Source organism: Urocitellus parryii, chromosome X, assembly GCF_045843805.1.
Source record: "Urocitellus parryii isolate mUroPar1 chromosome X, mUroPar1.hap1, whole genome shotgun sequence".
Classification (NCBI taxonomy): domain Eukaryota; kingdom Metazoa; phylum Chordata; class Mammalia; order Rodentia; family Sciuridae; genus Urocitellus; species Urocitellus parryii.
The window spans coordinates 76,199,000-76,214,896 of NC_135547.1; the positions used below are offsets into that span (position 1 = coordinate 76,199,000).

At 37.5% G+C, this 15,897-nt stretch overlaps 1 protein-coding gene across 2 annotated transcripts in view; it reads left to right on the forward strand.

Annotated features, from left to right (window-relative positions):
- Window positions 1-15,897, forward strand: part of Ogt (O-linked N-acetylglucosamine (GlcNAc) transferase) — a 38,679-nt gene that overhangs the window by 10,569 nt on the left and 12,213 nt on the right. For both annotated transcript variants that reach the window (XM_026412627.2, XM_026412628.2), the window contains exons 4-14: window positions 923-991; window positions 4,251-4,367; window positions 10,115-10,194; window positions 10,722-10,917; window positions 11,176-11,316; window positions 11,909-12,009; window positions 12,965-13,118; window positions 13,199-13,300; window positions 13,663-13,842; window positions 14,493-14,651; window positions 14,792-14,881. In XM_026412627.2, coding sequence (XP_026268412.1) covers window positions 923-991; window positions 4,251-4,367; window positions 10,115-10,194; window positions 10,722-10,917; window positions 11,176-11,316; window positions 11,909-12,009; window positions 12,965-13,118; window positions 13,199-13,300; window positions 13,663-13,842; window positions 14,493-14,651; window positions 14,792-14,881 — 1,389 coding nt within the window. The remainder of the gene's footprint in view (window positions 1-922; window positions 992-4,250; window positions 4,368-10,114; window positions 10,195-10,721; window positions 10,918-11,175; window positions 11,317-11,908; window positions 12,010-12,964; window positions 13,119-13,198; window positions 13,301-13,662; window positions 13,843-14,492; window positions 14,652-14,791; window positions 14,882-15,897) is intronic.

A 15,897-nucleotide genomic window follows, 5' to 3' on the forward strand; every position in this document is an offset into this window, starting at 1 on the left:
ATTGAGCTGCTAATAAAAAAGCAGAGTCAACTGCTTTTCATTATTCACCCACTCAGCCCTGATGGCACTTAATAGTAATGAGTAATCTAGTGGCAGGTGTCAGGATTGAGGCTGTGGTTGGATGGTAATCCTTCTGCCTAAGAGCGAAATGTAGTCAAGGTTTCTAAATATGCCTGAGAGCCAAAGGGTAGGTTTGTTGATGGGTAATCACTTGCTAAGTGCAGTACTATTTTTCTGCTATGGAAAATTTTTGGTCCTTGATGCAGGAGTGATTCATCATAACCTTGAATAAAACAGCTGAATAAATATTCAATCATTTTTGTAACAACTGACGTTTGAAGAGGAAAGAGGCTCTTGTAAGGTCCCGAAGTCTTTTATTTGAAACTGATGGGGTCAGATGCATTTCAAAATCCAGAATTTTTAGGATTTTAGAACAAAACACCATATGTGAAACTCCCAGATTGGTTTAGAATAGCATATTAGAGTAAAAAACATATTTCTGCAGCAAAAGATGAGTGTTCATACTAAGTGAGAAATGTATAAATAGTGTCATGTAGACCTGGGTGTGGTGGTGCATGACTGTAATCTAGTGATTTGGGGGGGCTAAGGCAGGAGAATCACAAATTCTTCTTACAACTAAACAAGACCTTGTCTCAAAATAAAAAAGGATTGGAGATGTAACTGAGTGTTAGAGCGCCCCTAGATTCAATCCCCATCACTACACACACAAACACACAGTAAGTTTGGGGGACTTTTGGGATTTGGAATTGAGGGTAAGAGATTGTGGTCTTGCACATAGGTTTGTTAAGCAGTATATTTTGGTCAGTAATAAAATGGCAGAGAACTAAATGTGCAGAAGTGATTTCAAGATGTTTTGATCAACAAATCAGTATAATTAATGACATTATCTCTGGGTTTCTAGGATTTGTACTGTGTTCGCAGTGACCTGGGGAACCTGCTTAAAGCCCTGGGTCGCTTGGAAGAAGCCAAGGTAGGTGTTTGATAGAGCACATTTAAACATCAGTGTTACGAAAACTTGTACTTTTTTGCCAAGTCTTCAACTCTTCATTGAGCTATCTTCACAAAACAGTCCTGTGAAACTGAGGAAAACTGTCGACATGACTCGCCTCAGACTAGAGCAGGGCCAGGCTTTGGCATATCTGTTCTAAATCTGGGGGTAAAGCAAGAACCTGAACATTGTGGAGCCTTTCTGCTGAGCTAGATCATCTTTAAACAATGGGCTCCGTCATGATCTTATGTGGGAATAAATAACATTCCTTCAAATCTGAGGCTTGCCTGCTGGTGACAAGCAGAGCGCCTGTGATTTGGCTCAAGACTCCTATATGATGCAGGTGCCATTGAAAATGCTGCTCTTCTAAGTCCTTTGTGGCTTGTAAGTGGAGAAGAATTTCATCCAAATGTTACCCTGTAATACTGGCATTTAAAATTCTTATTTAACCTTCCTCCCTTCATCTTCCTCACCCTTTTTTACAGTGGAAGAAAGGCTATTAAAATGATTGCAAATTAATAATTGGACTATCCTGCCCCTTCTTGTCCCCACTCCCTCCCCAAGTTCCTTTTTCCTCTTTTCCAATCCTAGTTGTCTACCTTCTTTTCTTCCTCACTTCCTTCTTTTATTCCTCCCCACCCACCTCCTTAAAAAAAAAAAAAAAAGACAAAGCTGGTTTGTTTGGGAAATGGACTGATCGAAAGAAAACTTGCCAAAGTGGAAAGGTGGCTTTTAGCATTGTTTCCAAATAATGAATTTGAATACCAGGTTGGGTTAATTAAAGCTTTTGGTATAATTTACAATTAAATTTATAAATGCAATTGTCTTGTTACAAGCCACCTTACGCAACCGCGCTGCAGGGGTGAGGAGTGGGGAGAAACCAGAATGCTTCTGAAACTCCCACCTGTTGCTCTGAGCCCCACGCGCATGCTAATGCGTGGAGTGTATGCGCAGCGTAGCTGTCTGTTTGACTGCTCAAACAGGGAGGGAGAAGGCTTTCCAGCACCATCTAATGTTAAAAGGCACTAGTTTATGTGCATACCTCATAAATTCTGCTGCTGACACTTTGGAATGACCTTATGTAGGTTTCCGGTTAATGAACTTAATTGATTTCAATCTTAGCTGATAAATCTAATTGGTAATTTATAGAACAAATATTCAATATGCTCCTATTAATTGTCACTCCACCAAGCGGACAGCTAACATGAATTGCACTTCACTGCAGCTTTAGAGATCGGTTTAGGCTGAGACATTGCGCCTGCCTTAGGTTGCTGACTTCTTTATTTCAGAGCTCTGGAGACACCTAGTTTGAAAAATGTTATTCTGGTTTTTGTGAGAACTTAGTAAAAAGAAAATACTCTTGAGTGAAATGCAATGTATTTCTTTTGTAATCAGTGCATTTGAAAATTCAAGCCAGCATATTCCTAGTAGATGGAAACAAAATTAAGTTCTTTGTAGAAAATGAAGAGCCTTTCTTCCAGCAAAAATCCCTGCTGTATGCAATAGCCCTGATTAACCCTCTCCCTTCTGCATGTTTCCCATGTTACAGACTTGAGACTGTCCTCATTCCCATATGTAATAGACATCCAAAGAATTTCAATTGCTTTGTTGAACTTTTACTAATGATCTTGTTTTTATTTTCTCTCTTGTTTTTGGTTTTTCACCATTGATATTGTATTTAGAAGGTTTCAGGTGGGTGAAACCTCCTATTCCATGCGTAAGGTGCCTCGCTGAAGGGAGCTCGAGGCCTGGATCTAGGGCAGACACACAACCTCCTCCTCCTCTTCCAGCAAGGAACGCACCGAAAAGTCACATGATGAGAAATATGGTAACGGGTTTGTAACTGCCACAGCAAAACAATTTGCCTCCATGCCTGAATCTTCTGTCTTGTGGCTTCAAAAACAGCTTAAAATAATTTTATTTACAAGCAAGTTATGTAAGAGAATGTTTTATACTATAGCCACAATTCTGTCAAAGATAAGTAAAAGTTAATTAAGATATTAAAATTATTAGAGATAATTTACTAGTTAAAGCTTCTAACTCTTCTTGTTGTTCATTTTTTTTCCTTTTTTCTTCTTTGTTTGGATTGCAGCATTCTGCTCTTCTGATGATGCGCTGTGACCCTGCAGTAGCGCAAAGGCTGCGCAGCGTTAATGCGCATTGCGTGCGAATGAGCCCCTGTGAACGGTTGACTAGATGAGTAATCTGATTGACTGGCTCCCTCAGTCCTATTCTGTAGCCTTTTTGGATAAAATTGGGTTTTAACATACCTTGAGTCCAACTAATCTCATTAAACAAATATTCTCTATGGGCCTGTCTAGTAGATTAATGGATCTGGTTGGCCGTTTGCTGCGTCTAGGGGTGTTCTATGTAGCGCAGCAGTTCGCAGCGATTGCGCAGTGCGATGCTGTTAGGTGGCGCAAGCGATGTTTGCGCTCGCATTACAGGGACCTCAACCTAGGTGCAATCCTGTCATGTGAGGTTTCAGCTTCAGTCCTCCATGGAATATAGGGGCATTATGAATTTGTAACTGAAAGTCTGGCTAAGATATCTGACTGGCAGAAAAACATGTTTTCTCTAACTCAGGAGCATAGTTTTAATGTTAGGAACATTATCCAGAGCAGTATTTCCCAAAATGTGTTTCATAGTACTCTAATAAAATGTTCAATGAGAGAAGAGTTCCATGGTCAACTAAGTTCAGGGAATCTTTTAATAGTATTAAAGGCTAACGGGAGTCCTTGTAGAGTTGTAAAGAAACCTGTTTTCTATTTTCCTAATTTACTTGACCATGAAATCCTTTTTATCCAGTGATATTTTTTAACACCTCATAGAACATGCTTTGGGAAATGTGAATACTTGGTCTTAAGTGGTTCCCTCTAGATATCACTTGAAAATGTAATCAGAGCTCTTAGGTGTTCAGGTAAGAAAAGTTCAGTATTAGAATTATAGCAACTGACCTCCCAATGAGTTCCAGTGTAAGGGTTGGTCATTGGTTGACAGAACTGAACATGGTGGTTTGCACTTGGGTTCTGGTGGCGCAGGCGCAGGAGCAGCCAGCTGTGGCAGCGCATTAGTTTTGGCGCAAGCGAGCCTATGCTGCAGGGTCACTTTTGACTGGTCAGAGAAGGAATAATGATATCACCTTCTTCCCCCCCCAATCTTTTTTTTTTTCCCTTTACAAATTTTCCCCTTTCCCCTTACCTCCTTCCCCTCCCATCTTCTTTCATTAACCCCTCCTAAGGCATGTTATTTGAAAGCAATTGAGACGCAACCGAACTTTGCAGTAGCTTGGAGTAATCTTGGCTGTGTTTTCAATGCACAAGGGGAAATTTGGCTTGCAATCCATCACTTTGAAAAGGTTAGTTATTAAATTAATAATTGGTATTCATGATGTACTTATGTGTGCAGAATGTCCTTACTAGAACTAAATAATTTAGGCCTTTACTTAACCAGCCCAGAATACCTTTGTTTCTCTGACAGTATTGCAGTATTTGCTGGATCATATATGGTATGGCAGTTTTCCAGTTTTGCATTGAGATTGTACTTAAGTAACTGAAAGTTCTTTTTTAAAAGGATAGCTTTACTTTGAAAAACCAAAAGCTTCTTGATGAAAAGCTTATTCCAGATCTGGGGCAAGAAATGTACAAAATTTGTCTGAAATGCCTTGTTGTCATACCAGAAAGCTTTGATGTATTTGTGTCAGAATGACTCAGTAGAAGCTCCCACTGTCTAAATGGGACTTGAGTATCAGTGGGAATAAAAACTGAAATATATTAAAATGTATAAAATATGTTTAAATCCATGAGTTCATAATCATACTAAAAAGACTAGTCACCTTTTGAAAAAGGTGAACTCTCTTTAACTCTATTAAGGAACAACTCTTTAAGAAAAAAACAAACTTTTTTTTTTATCCATTCTTCTATTGAAGGGCATCTAGGTTGGTTCCACAGTTTAGCTATCGTGAATTGTGCTGCTCTAAACATTGATGTGGCTGTGTCCCTGTAATATTTTGTTTTTAAATCCTTTGGTTATAGGCTGAAGAGAGGGATAGCTGGGTCAAATGGTGGTTCCATTCCCAATCTTCTAAGAAATATCCATACTGCTTTTCATATTGGCTGTACCAATTTGCGTTGTAGGAGTGTACCTTTTTCCCCACGTCCTCGCCAACACTTATTGTTGTTTGTATTCATAATAGCTGGAGTGAGATGAAATATTAGAGTAGTTTTGATTTGCATTTCTCTAATTGCTAGTGATGATGAACATTTTTTCATATATTTGTTGATTGATTGTATTATCATCTTCTGAGAAGTGTCTGTTTAGGTCCTTGGCCCATTTATTGATTGGAGAATGGATAAAAAAAAAAGTGGCATATATACACAATGGAATTTTACTCAGCAATAAAAGAAAATAAAATTATGGCATTTGCAGGTGAATGGATGGAGTTAGAGAAGATAATGCTAAGTGAAGTTAGTGAATCCCAAAAAACCAAATGCCGAATGTTTTCTCTCATATAAGGAGGCTGATTCATAGTGGGGTAGGGAGGGGGAGCATGGGAGGAATAGAGGAACTCTAGATAGGGCAGAGGGGTGGAAGGGGAAGGAAGGGGGCACGGGGTTGGATGGTGGAATGTGATGGTCATTATAATCCAAAGTACATGTATGAAGATACCAACTGGTATGAATATACTTTGTATACAACCAGAGATATGAAAAATTGTGCTCTATATGTGTACTAAGAATTGTAATGTATTCTGTCATATATAAATTAAAAAAAATTAATTAAAAAAAAAACAAAAAAACTTTGGTGTTTGAGATCTAACCCAGGGCCTTATGTATGCTAGGCAAGTACTCTACTACTGAACTATATCTGTAGCCCAGGAGCAACTCATTTTAAAAAATGGTTTAGAAGAACAACTTTTTTTTTTTAACTCAACATCTTTATTTTATTAATTTATGTTTATGGGGTGCTGAAGATTAAACCCAGGGGGCTGGGGATGTGGCTCAAGCGGTAGCGCGCTCACCTGGCACGCGTGCGGCCTGGGTTCTATCCTCAGCACCACATACAAACAAAGATGTTGTGTCTGCCGAAAACTAAAAAAATAAATATTAAAAAATTCTCTCTCTCTCCCCCCCTCTCTCACTCTCTCTCTTAAAAAAAAAAAAAAAAAAAGATTGAACCCAGGGCCTCACACATGCGAGGCAAGCACACTACCACTGAGTCACAGCCCCAGCCCAACACTTTGTGGTTTTAATTCACATTTTATTGATGATTAGAGAGATGTTAAGTTTCTTTTTTTAATGTGTCTTTTGGCCATTTTATCTCTCTCTTTTTTTTAAGAAATGTCTGTTCACATCCTTTGCCCCTTTTAAAAATTGGGTTGTTTGCTTTCTTGCTCTTGACCTCCTTTTATATTTTGAAAATTAACTCCTGGGCTGGGATTGTGGCTCAGCGGTGTAGAGTGCTCATCTCCCACGTGTGAGACCCTGGGTTCGATCCTCAGCACCACATAAAAATAAATAAGTGAAATAAAAGTACTGTGTCCAACTACAATTAAAAAATAAATATTAAAAAAAGAAAAAGAAAATTAACTCCTTATCAGATGTATGGCTTGCAAATATTTTCACCCAATCCATGGGTTTTCTCTTTATTAAATGTTTTGCTGTGTGGAAGCTTTTTACTCTGATAGAATTCCATTTGTCTATTTTTGCTTTTTGTTGCCTATTTTATGCTCTGTGAAGTAAACCAGCCACAGAAAGACAGGTGCTATATGATCCCACTTACATGTGGAATCAAAAAAGCCAGTCTCTTAGCAATAAACTAAAAAGGTATTTACCAGAGGCTAGTGGGGAAGGGGCATGAAGAAAGGGAAGATGTTAATCAAAGGGTACTGCATGGTGATCACAGTTAATAATAATGTATATTTCAAAATTACTAAATGAATCTAGGAGTTGTGAGGCATATCTGTGTCCCAGGATGATGGTTTGAGCCCAGGAGTTTAAGGCTAACCTAAGCAACATAATGAGAACCTGTGTCCAAAAAGAATAAAGAAGAAAAAAAGATCTAAAGAAGTAGATTTTTAAACCTTTTCACCTTAACAAAATAATGACTTGGTGAAGTGACACATACATTAATTAGCTTGATTGATTCTACAATGTATATACATAGATAAAAATATAATATTATACTACATAATATGCATAATTATTACTTGTTAGTTAAAAATTAGTTTTAAACTTTTGTCTTCCCTCTCCTGTGTGAACTGCACCTCAGGATAACATAATAGTTGATGGGAAAAAGTTTCTCTGCATCAAAGTATTCTAGCTAATAAATGAAGAAGGATTGGTAGAATATCATCATTAATATATTTAGGCGTTTATCAATGACAACAAAAGAGAACAGTCAAATATTGTGATTGAAGTAAATAATTCCAGCTTGGAAGGCTGAGGCAGGAGGATTATAAATTCAAAACCAGCTTCAGCAACTTAGACCCTGTCTCAAAATAAAAAAAAATAAAAGGGGCTGAGAAATGTAGCTCAGTGATTAAGCACCCCTGTGTTCAATCTAAGTACCAAAAATAAATAAATAATTACACCAGTGAAATAGGCTTGCAAAAAGAAACTAGGGCTGGGGATGTGGCTTACTGGAGAGTACTTGCCTAGTATGCTCGAGGCCCTGGGTTCCATCCCCAGTACTACCAAAAAAGAGAAAAAAATCAAGAACCCAAATCTGATTTAAGCTTCCAATTCTAACTACCAATTTACAGGAAATACATGGGACAAGGAAACACTAAAAAACACCAGAGGCATGCACATAGCAACATCCAAACTGAGCTGTATAGGACAATGATTTCTTCAACCATGTATAGGAATAAAAATGAGATTTAAATTAAACTTTTTAATTTCAAGGATTAAAAGAAACTTAGAAAGGCATGTTGTCATTGTTTGGGTCTTACTTGGATCCCTAGTCAAAATTTATCAGAAATTGGACCATTGAATAGGTATTTGATGTTAAGGAATTATTATTATTTTTAGGTATGGTAATGGTTTTGTGGTTATGTTGGGAGGGAAAAGCATTTTTGTATACTCCCTGAGATACATATTGGAATATTTTCAAATGGAAAGAGATGTCTGGGATTTCCTTCAAAATGATATGGAGCTGTGTGTGGTGACACACACGTATAATCCCAGGACTCGGGAGGCTGAGGCAGGAGGATTGTGAGTTCAAAGCCAGCCTCATCAAAAGTGAGGCACTAAGCAACTCCGTGTAACCTGTCTCCAAATAAAATACAAAATAAGGCTGAGGATGTGGCTCGGTGGTCGAGTGCCCCTGAGTTCCATCCCTGCTACCTTAAAAAAATGATATGGAGAATGGGAGATTAGTTTGGAATAGAGATTACATAAGACTGAAGATGATTTATGAATTATGGAAGATGGGTAACGGAGACCTGGGTTTTTGTTTTTATATTCTGCTATTGTGTACATTTGAAAATTTCTGTAGTGAAAAGTGTTTAGGATAGGCATCTATCACTATAGACAATCTATGCCTTGTAGTAAAAACTACCATCTAAAGGAAGAGGAAGTGTCTTTCACATTTACCATTAATCATTACCTCTTCACTGTTTTGGTTAAAGTGTGCATTTACCACACAACAGGAATGTCTTATTTTGGGGGGTGGGTTGGGGCTTGGGTACAAAACCCAGGGCCTCATACATACTAGGCAAAGCACTCTAACCCTGAGCTATATTCCCAAACCCCCAAATACCTTTATTTATTTATTTTTAAAGAAACTGATTTGCTAATTTGTGGATAATAAGTACTTATATTTCTGTTTTTGAGACAAGGTTTCAATAACTTGCTGAGGTTGGTCTTAACTCTACAACCTCCTTCCTTAAGCCTCCTTTGTAGCTGGGATCGTAGGCATGAGCCATCATGCCCAGTCCAACTCTGAGTACCTTTTTTTTTTGTACTGGGGATTGAACACAGGGACTCTTTACCACTGAGCTACATCCTCAGCCCTTTTTAATTTTTTTTTTTTAAATTTTGAGATAGGATCTTACTAGGTTGCTTAGAGCCTCACTAATTTGCTGAGTCTGACCTCAATCTTGTGATCCTCCTGCCTCCCAAGTTGCTGGCATTACAGGCATGCACCACTGTGTCTAGCTAAATAGTTTTCTTGATCAGTGGTTATCTTCCTTAGTTGCTTGTATTAAAGAACTCATACTAGATAGGGATGTCCTGGCTGCTTTTTCAGAGGGTCTGATTTAATAGCCTATGATGATGTCCAGGATGAATTCTTAATATTTGACAGATTGAATTTCACTCTTCTGTATTTTAGGACAGTTTAAAAACAGTTCTAGTTATATTTTAGGACGGTTTCATAACTATTGGGAGATACCATTTAATTGTTAGTGTCAACTTGAAATTATATATTTTTGTAAGAATTTAGCTGTAATTACATATCTTAGTATGCAGTCAAATTTATAAAACTTAGATACACATTTCCGTTTTATTAAGAGCTTGCTGCTTATTTCTGCCATTATTTTTTAAGAAGAGTTAGATTGGCTAATTGTGAATAAAATAGGGCTAAATCATTAGAAACATTCAGCTCAGTAAAACTGGATGGACTCAGTTTTTAGTTTTTTTTTCCCATAAGGACCCATTTTGTTTATATGAACATGTTTTGTTTTACTGTAGTGTAGATTGAATCCAGGGCCTCATGCATGCTAGCTAGGCAAGTGCCCAACCATTGAGCTACATCCCTAGCCCCTCTTGCTTTGTGAGATAGAGTTTCGTTGAGTTGTGATCAAAGTTGTGATCCTCCTGCCTCAGCCTCTCAAGTAACTAGGATTGTAGGTTTGGGCCACCTTGAAGTCTTTTGTTTGCTGATGATTGAAGGCAGGGTCTCTCCAATGTTAGGCAAGTTACTGAGCTATACCCCCAGTTGTTTTGATAAGATTGAGATTTATAAATAATGAAAGGGAACTACATAAGTATTTAGTGTTTAAAAATAATATTTTAATTCTAGAAAATATAATTGGAGGTTTAAAGTAACCTCAGAATTAAAAAAAAATTAACTTGCTCTAAGTAACTGTTTTGTAATTTTTAGGCTGTTACACTTGACCCAAATTTTCTGGATGCTTATATCAATTTAGGAAATGTTTTGAAAGAGGCACGCATTTTTGACAGGTGAGTGAATGTTCTATTTGATAAATTTTCTTGAGTCTTTGTTGAATGAGGATTTGGACTGAAGATATGGCAATAACTTGTTGAAACATATTTTCCTTATCTCGTATGTTGTTTTTCCCTGCTGTGTTACTGTTTCTTTACAGATATTTTCGCCTGGATTTTCCTTGTTGGATTTCCTGAAAGCCTTTATTCTCACTGGGAGTTCAGTTGAAATTTCCTTTATTGTAGAACTGTTGAAATGATTAATTATCTCTTAGGGTAAATTATTCCTTTGCTATAATTCAGAAAGCTAAATAAATCTGAACTTCACTTCTTTGTCAAAGGAAAGCCTATTTCTTATGTGGGAATAGACAGTTTCTCAGTATGAAAACACATTTTATAAAGGTGCATTTTTCGTTTGAGGTTAAGTATACTATAGTGTGAATTAATTGTAATTAGTTACAATTAATTGGCCTGTTTTGGTATAGTTAAAAATTAGTTGCATTTTGTGTGTGTGTGTGTGTGTGTGTTTTATTTTTTATTTACAGAGCTGTGGCAGCTTACCTTCGTGCCCTAAGCTTGAGTCCAAATCATGCAGTGGTACATGGCAACCTGGCTTGTGTATACTATGAGCAAGGCCTGATAGATTTGGCAATTGACACCTACAGGCGAGCTATTGAACTACAACCACATTTCCCTGATGCTTACTGCAACCTAGCCAATGCTCTCAAAGAGAAGGGCAGTGTAAGGATTTTTTACTCAGTTTTATCTCTTTGTTATTTGGTAGTATTAAGAGTTTTTTTAATGTTACTAAGTATTGAGATGCTTATATTGGTTTACTGTGGAGTTTTGGTTGATGGGAAGAATACTAGAAAATATCTATTTTCTGGAGTATTATTAGCCATGCTTAACCAAGTAATTATTAAAATTGTTAGAACAGTATCAGTGGTGGCCCTACGATTATTTGGTATAGGTTTTGAATAGTTTTGTTTTGTTTTCTAGGTTGCTGAAGCAGAAGATTGCTATAACACAGCTCTTCGTCTATGTCCCACCCATGCAGACTCTCTGAATAACCTAGCCAATATCAAACGAGAACAGGGAAACATTGAAGAGGCAGTTCGCTTGTATCGTAAAGCATTAGAAGTATGTCGAGGGATGGGGTGGCTAATATTTTGTTTATGTGATAGTAGAGGGAAGGTGGTTAAGTGTGCTGTCTTTCACCTCTTTTATAAAAATATTGGTTGAATCATTTAAAAGAGGATTATTCATTGAACCAGTAATTAAGTAGCTAGGAACATGGGATCTTGTGTGACATTCAAGAAAATCCCTACATTCAGAGTTCATCATTTTATGGTTACATAGGATCTATACAAAAAATTAAACAGCTACAATTCAAGAGGAATTAGCAGTAAGTATGTGATTTCAGTGTCTTGATAGCTATGTGGTGATAAGTAGATGTGATTCGGAGCTTAGAAGAGAGATTTTAGTGGTGATGGAGTGGTCAGTATAAACTATGAGGAGGAAAGGTCTACCTCATGTTTGAAACAAGGAGAGGTATAAAGGAGAAGAGGAGGTAGAATCTGGGCAACTAAGCTTTGAATAATGAATAAACTTGGAAAAGATGGAGAAAAGCTTAGAGGTATAAAGGTATTTGAGCAAGGTTCTTAGGATTGTGAGAAGTTATTACTTTTGTTTTGGCAGGATTTTTTTTTAAAGTTTTGATCTTACCCTATAGGTCTTCCCAGAGTTTGCTGCTGCCCATTCAAATTTAGCAAGTGTACTACAACAGCAGGGCAAGCTGCAGGAAGCTCTGATGCATTATAAGGAAGCTATTCGGTAAGAAACTCACAGCCTTATTGTTTTTAGGTATCTTTTAATTTTTAATGGCTTGTCATTTGGCTGGCACTTAAATGGCTCTTTTTTGGAGAGGGATACTAGGGATTGAACCCAGGAGTGCTTAGACACTGAGCTACATCTTTTTTTTTTATTATTATTAGTTGTTCAAAACATTACAAAGCTCTTGACATATCATATTTCATACATTTGATTCAAGCGGATTGAGCTGCATCTTCAGCAGTTTCTATCTTTCATTTTGAGACAGTGTCTTGCTAAATTGGTGAGGCTAGCCTTAAACTTGCAATCCTCCTGCCTCAGCCTCCCAAGTTGGTAGAATTACAGGCATGCACCACTGTGCCCAGCTTAATTGACTTTTTTTTATTTTTTTGGTACCAGGGATTGAACCTCAGGGCCACTCAACCACTGAGCCATATCTCTGCCCCCCCCCCCTTTTTTTTTAATATTTATTTTTTAGTTCTCGGCGGACACAACATCTTTGTTGGTATGTGGTGCTGAGGATCGAACCCGGGCCGCACGCATGCCAGGCGAGCGCGCTACCGCTTGAGCCACATCCCCAGCCCTGCTCCCCCCCTTTTATTTAGAGATAGGGTCTCATTGAGTTGCTTAGTGCCTTATTAAATTGCTAAGGCTGGCTTTGAACTTGCAATCCCCCTGCCTCAGCCTCCTGAGCCACCGGGTTTATAGGTGTGCACCACTGCACTCTGCTTAAATGGCTTTTTTTAAAAAAAAATAGTTTTAAGTTGTTGATGGACCTTTATTTATATGCAGTGCTGAGAATTGAACCCAGTGCCTCACACATGTGAGGCAAGCACTCTACCACAACCCCAGCCTCTTAAATGGCTTTTAATAACAGAAAAAAGTAACATGATAGGGGTTTAAAGATTTTTGTACTATATAAATAAAACCTTTGTAAAACCTTTGTCCTTTCCTTCAGAATAAGTCCTACCTTTGCTGATGCCTACTCTAATATGGGAAACACTCTAAAGGAGATGCAGGATGTTCAGGGAGCCTTGCAGTGTTATACTCGTGCCATCCAGATTAACCCTGCATTTGCAGATGCCCACAGCAATCTGGCTTCCATTCACAAGGTACTCCTGTTTAATTGTGCATTGTAGTACCAAGAGTTTATTTTAGGAAACTTTTTATCATCCACTTTTTTTCTTTCCAGGATTCAGGGAATATTCCAGAAGCAATAGCTTCTTACCGTACAGCTCTGAAACTTAAGCCTGATTTTCCTGATGCTTATTGTAACTTGGCTCATTGCCTACAGGTAAAGAATAAAGGCCAGTAATTGACTTCTAGTGGTACAATCGCCTTTAATTGTTAGGTGCTATAATAATCCAAGCCTGACTAGAGACAGTGTTTTATTTATTTATTTTTAATATATATATTTTTTACTTGTAGGTGAACACAATACCTTTTTTTATTTTATTTTTCAATTTTTATTTGGTGCTGAGGATCGAATTCAGTGCCTCAAACATGCTAGGCAAGCACTCTACCACCAAGCTATAACCCCAGCCCAAGACAGTGTTTTAAATAGCTTATCTGGCATTACTTTAGGGCAAAAAAAAATATTAAATTAAATTCCAATATAGGATTCCCTGTATAATAACTTCTTTTTGCTTCCTCTAGATTGTCTGTGATTGGACAGACTATGATGAGCGAATGAAGAAGTTGGTCAGTATTGTGGCTGACCAGTTAGAGAAGAATAGGTTACCTTCTGTGCATCCTCATCATAGTATGTTGTATCCTCTTTCTCATGGCTTCAGGAAGGCTATTGCTGAGAGGCATGGGAACCTCTGCTTGGATAAGGTATAGTTCTTTTGTTTTAATCTTTTTATTGTAAACTAAAACAGATACAGGAAACTGTGCCAATTACAACAGATTGTAAGGCAAGTTGAGAAATGAAATTTTGTGAGCTGCCTCAAAAGTCCTTTAAATTGTGTCCTCTCTGGAGCATGACCTCCTCTACTCCATAGGGTGGAATCCTTAACTTAGACACTAACAAATGGGTGATGGTGTTAATTTCTTGAAGTTGAAAACCATAATGTTTAATAAGGTATGTGGTATTTTGTACTCACCTTTGAGAATTGGAACACTATTTAATCAAAGGTTGGATTTGCTGAGGAGAAGTGAGTCCTAGGTATAATTTAAAAAAATGCTTCCCTATAGAATTTTTAACAATGCTGCAGGATTTATTGTGATTTATCATACCTATCAGGATTTATCATGAATTCCTATAAATTTTATATTTACTCAGGCTATTCCATAGGTCTCAGAAACAGGTCAGGTATAAAAGCATATTACATAAGCCACTAAGATTGCATTGAGCTCTATAAAATAAATGAAGTGTTCAGAGCAAAACTCAACCAGTGTGAGATGTAGGTTTGGTGTGTTTTTAGTTTTCCTAGATGAAAATTTACATAGATAATCTACTAAAAAACATTGGATTCTGTTGGTAGATTAATGTCCTTCATAAACCACCATATGAACATCCAAAAGACCTGAAGCTCAGTGATGGTCGACTGCGTGTAGGATATGTGAGTTCTGACTTTGGGAATCATCCTACTTCTCACCTTATGCAGTCTATTCCAGGCATGCACAATCCTGATAAATTTGAGGTAAGGCTAGTGTTTCTCTAGAATCACTGTTTAAAAAAGAAACCACAGTGGTGCCTTTACTGTTACCTTAGGTGTTAAACCAGTGTCTTTTGGAAAGATTTGAATAAAGGCTATTAAATATACTCTCTGCTGCCTTTCAGGTATTCTGTTATGCCCTGAGTCCAGATGATGGCACCAACTTTCGAGTAAAGGTGATGGCAGAAGCCAATCATTTCATTGATCTTTCTCAGGTAAGTGAAACTCTTATACTTCGAACTTTCTGAAGAAAGTTCTGGGGATTTAACCCAGGGCCTCAGGCATACTAATATATCTTGAAACTTGTAGAGAACATGATTTGCTGAGTATGTACCTACTCAGGAAATTAAATTATTTTAATAATTAAATTTTTTTCTTTGTAGATCATTAGCCAATTTAGTAACCGATACAGATAATGTGCAATATAGTGTCTAAAGATATATATGTATATGTGTATATATAGAAAAAATATGTATACATGTGTATTGACACGTGTTTTTTTTTTTTTGTGTGTGTGTGTGTGTGTATGTATATATCATTGAAGTTCTAGCAGAAAGGTTGTGAGACTCTAATTGCTTAATAACTAGTATGCACCAACATCTTTTCTAGCATCCTGTTGCTTCAAAAGAATGCCTGGCCTGGCCTGGTGGTACATGCCTATAAACCCAATGACTTGGGAGGCTGAGACAGGAGAATTGTAAATGCAAGGCCAGCCCGGGCAGCTTAGTGAGACCCTGTCTCAATATTTAAAAAAAAGAAAAAAAGAAAAGGCTGGAGACAGTAGTAGCTCAGTTGTAGAGCACCTTGGGTTCTGAAGGGGAGTGAAATAATAGTTCTGGGCCATGTTTGATGGATGTTAGAATTCTTTGTGACCAAGAAGTGCACCAACCTGCTTCTGAAACCTGCAAGTACTCACTCATTATTGACCAAAGTCTATACTCTTCAGCATAGCCTTTACAACCTTTCTTAGCCAATTTGTTTTCCAGTACTTTTACCCACCATTCACCTCCCATTTAAAAGTGAACTATTTATAATTTTTTAACCCTACAAGGGCTTTACTCCAGTTCCTTATTTACTCTGTTCTATCAAGATCATATTCTGTCAAACTCCCACAGGCTCTTATTTATCTTTCTTTTTTTTTTATTTTTTAGTTGTAGGGGCTGGGTATATAGCTCAGTTGGCAAAGTGCTTGCCTCACATGCACAAGGCCCTGAGTTCAATCCCCAGCACT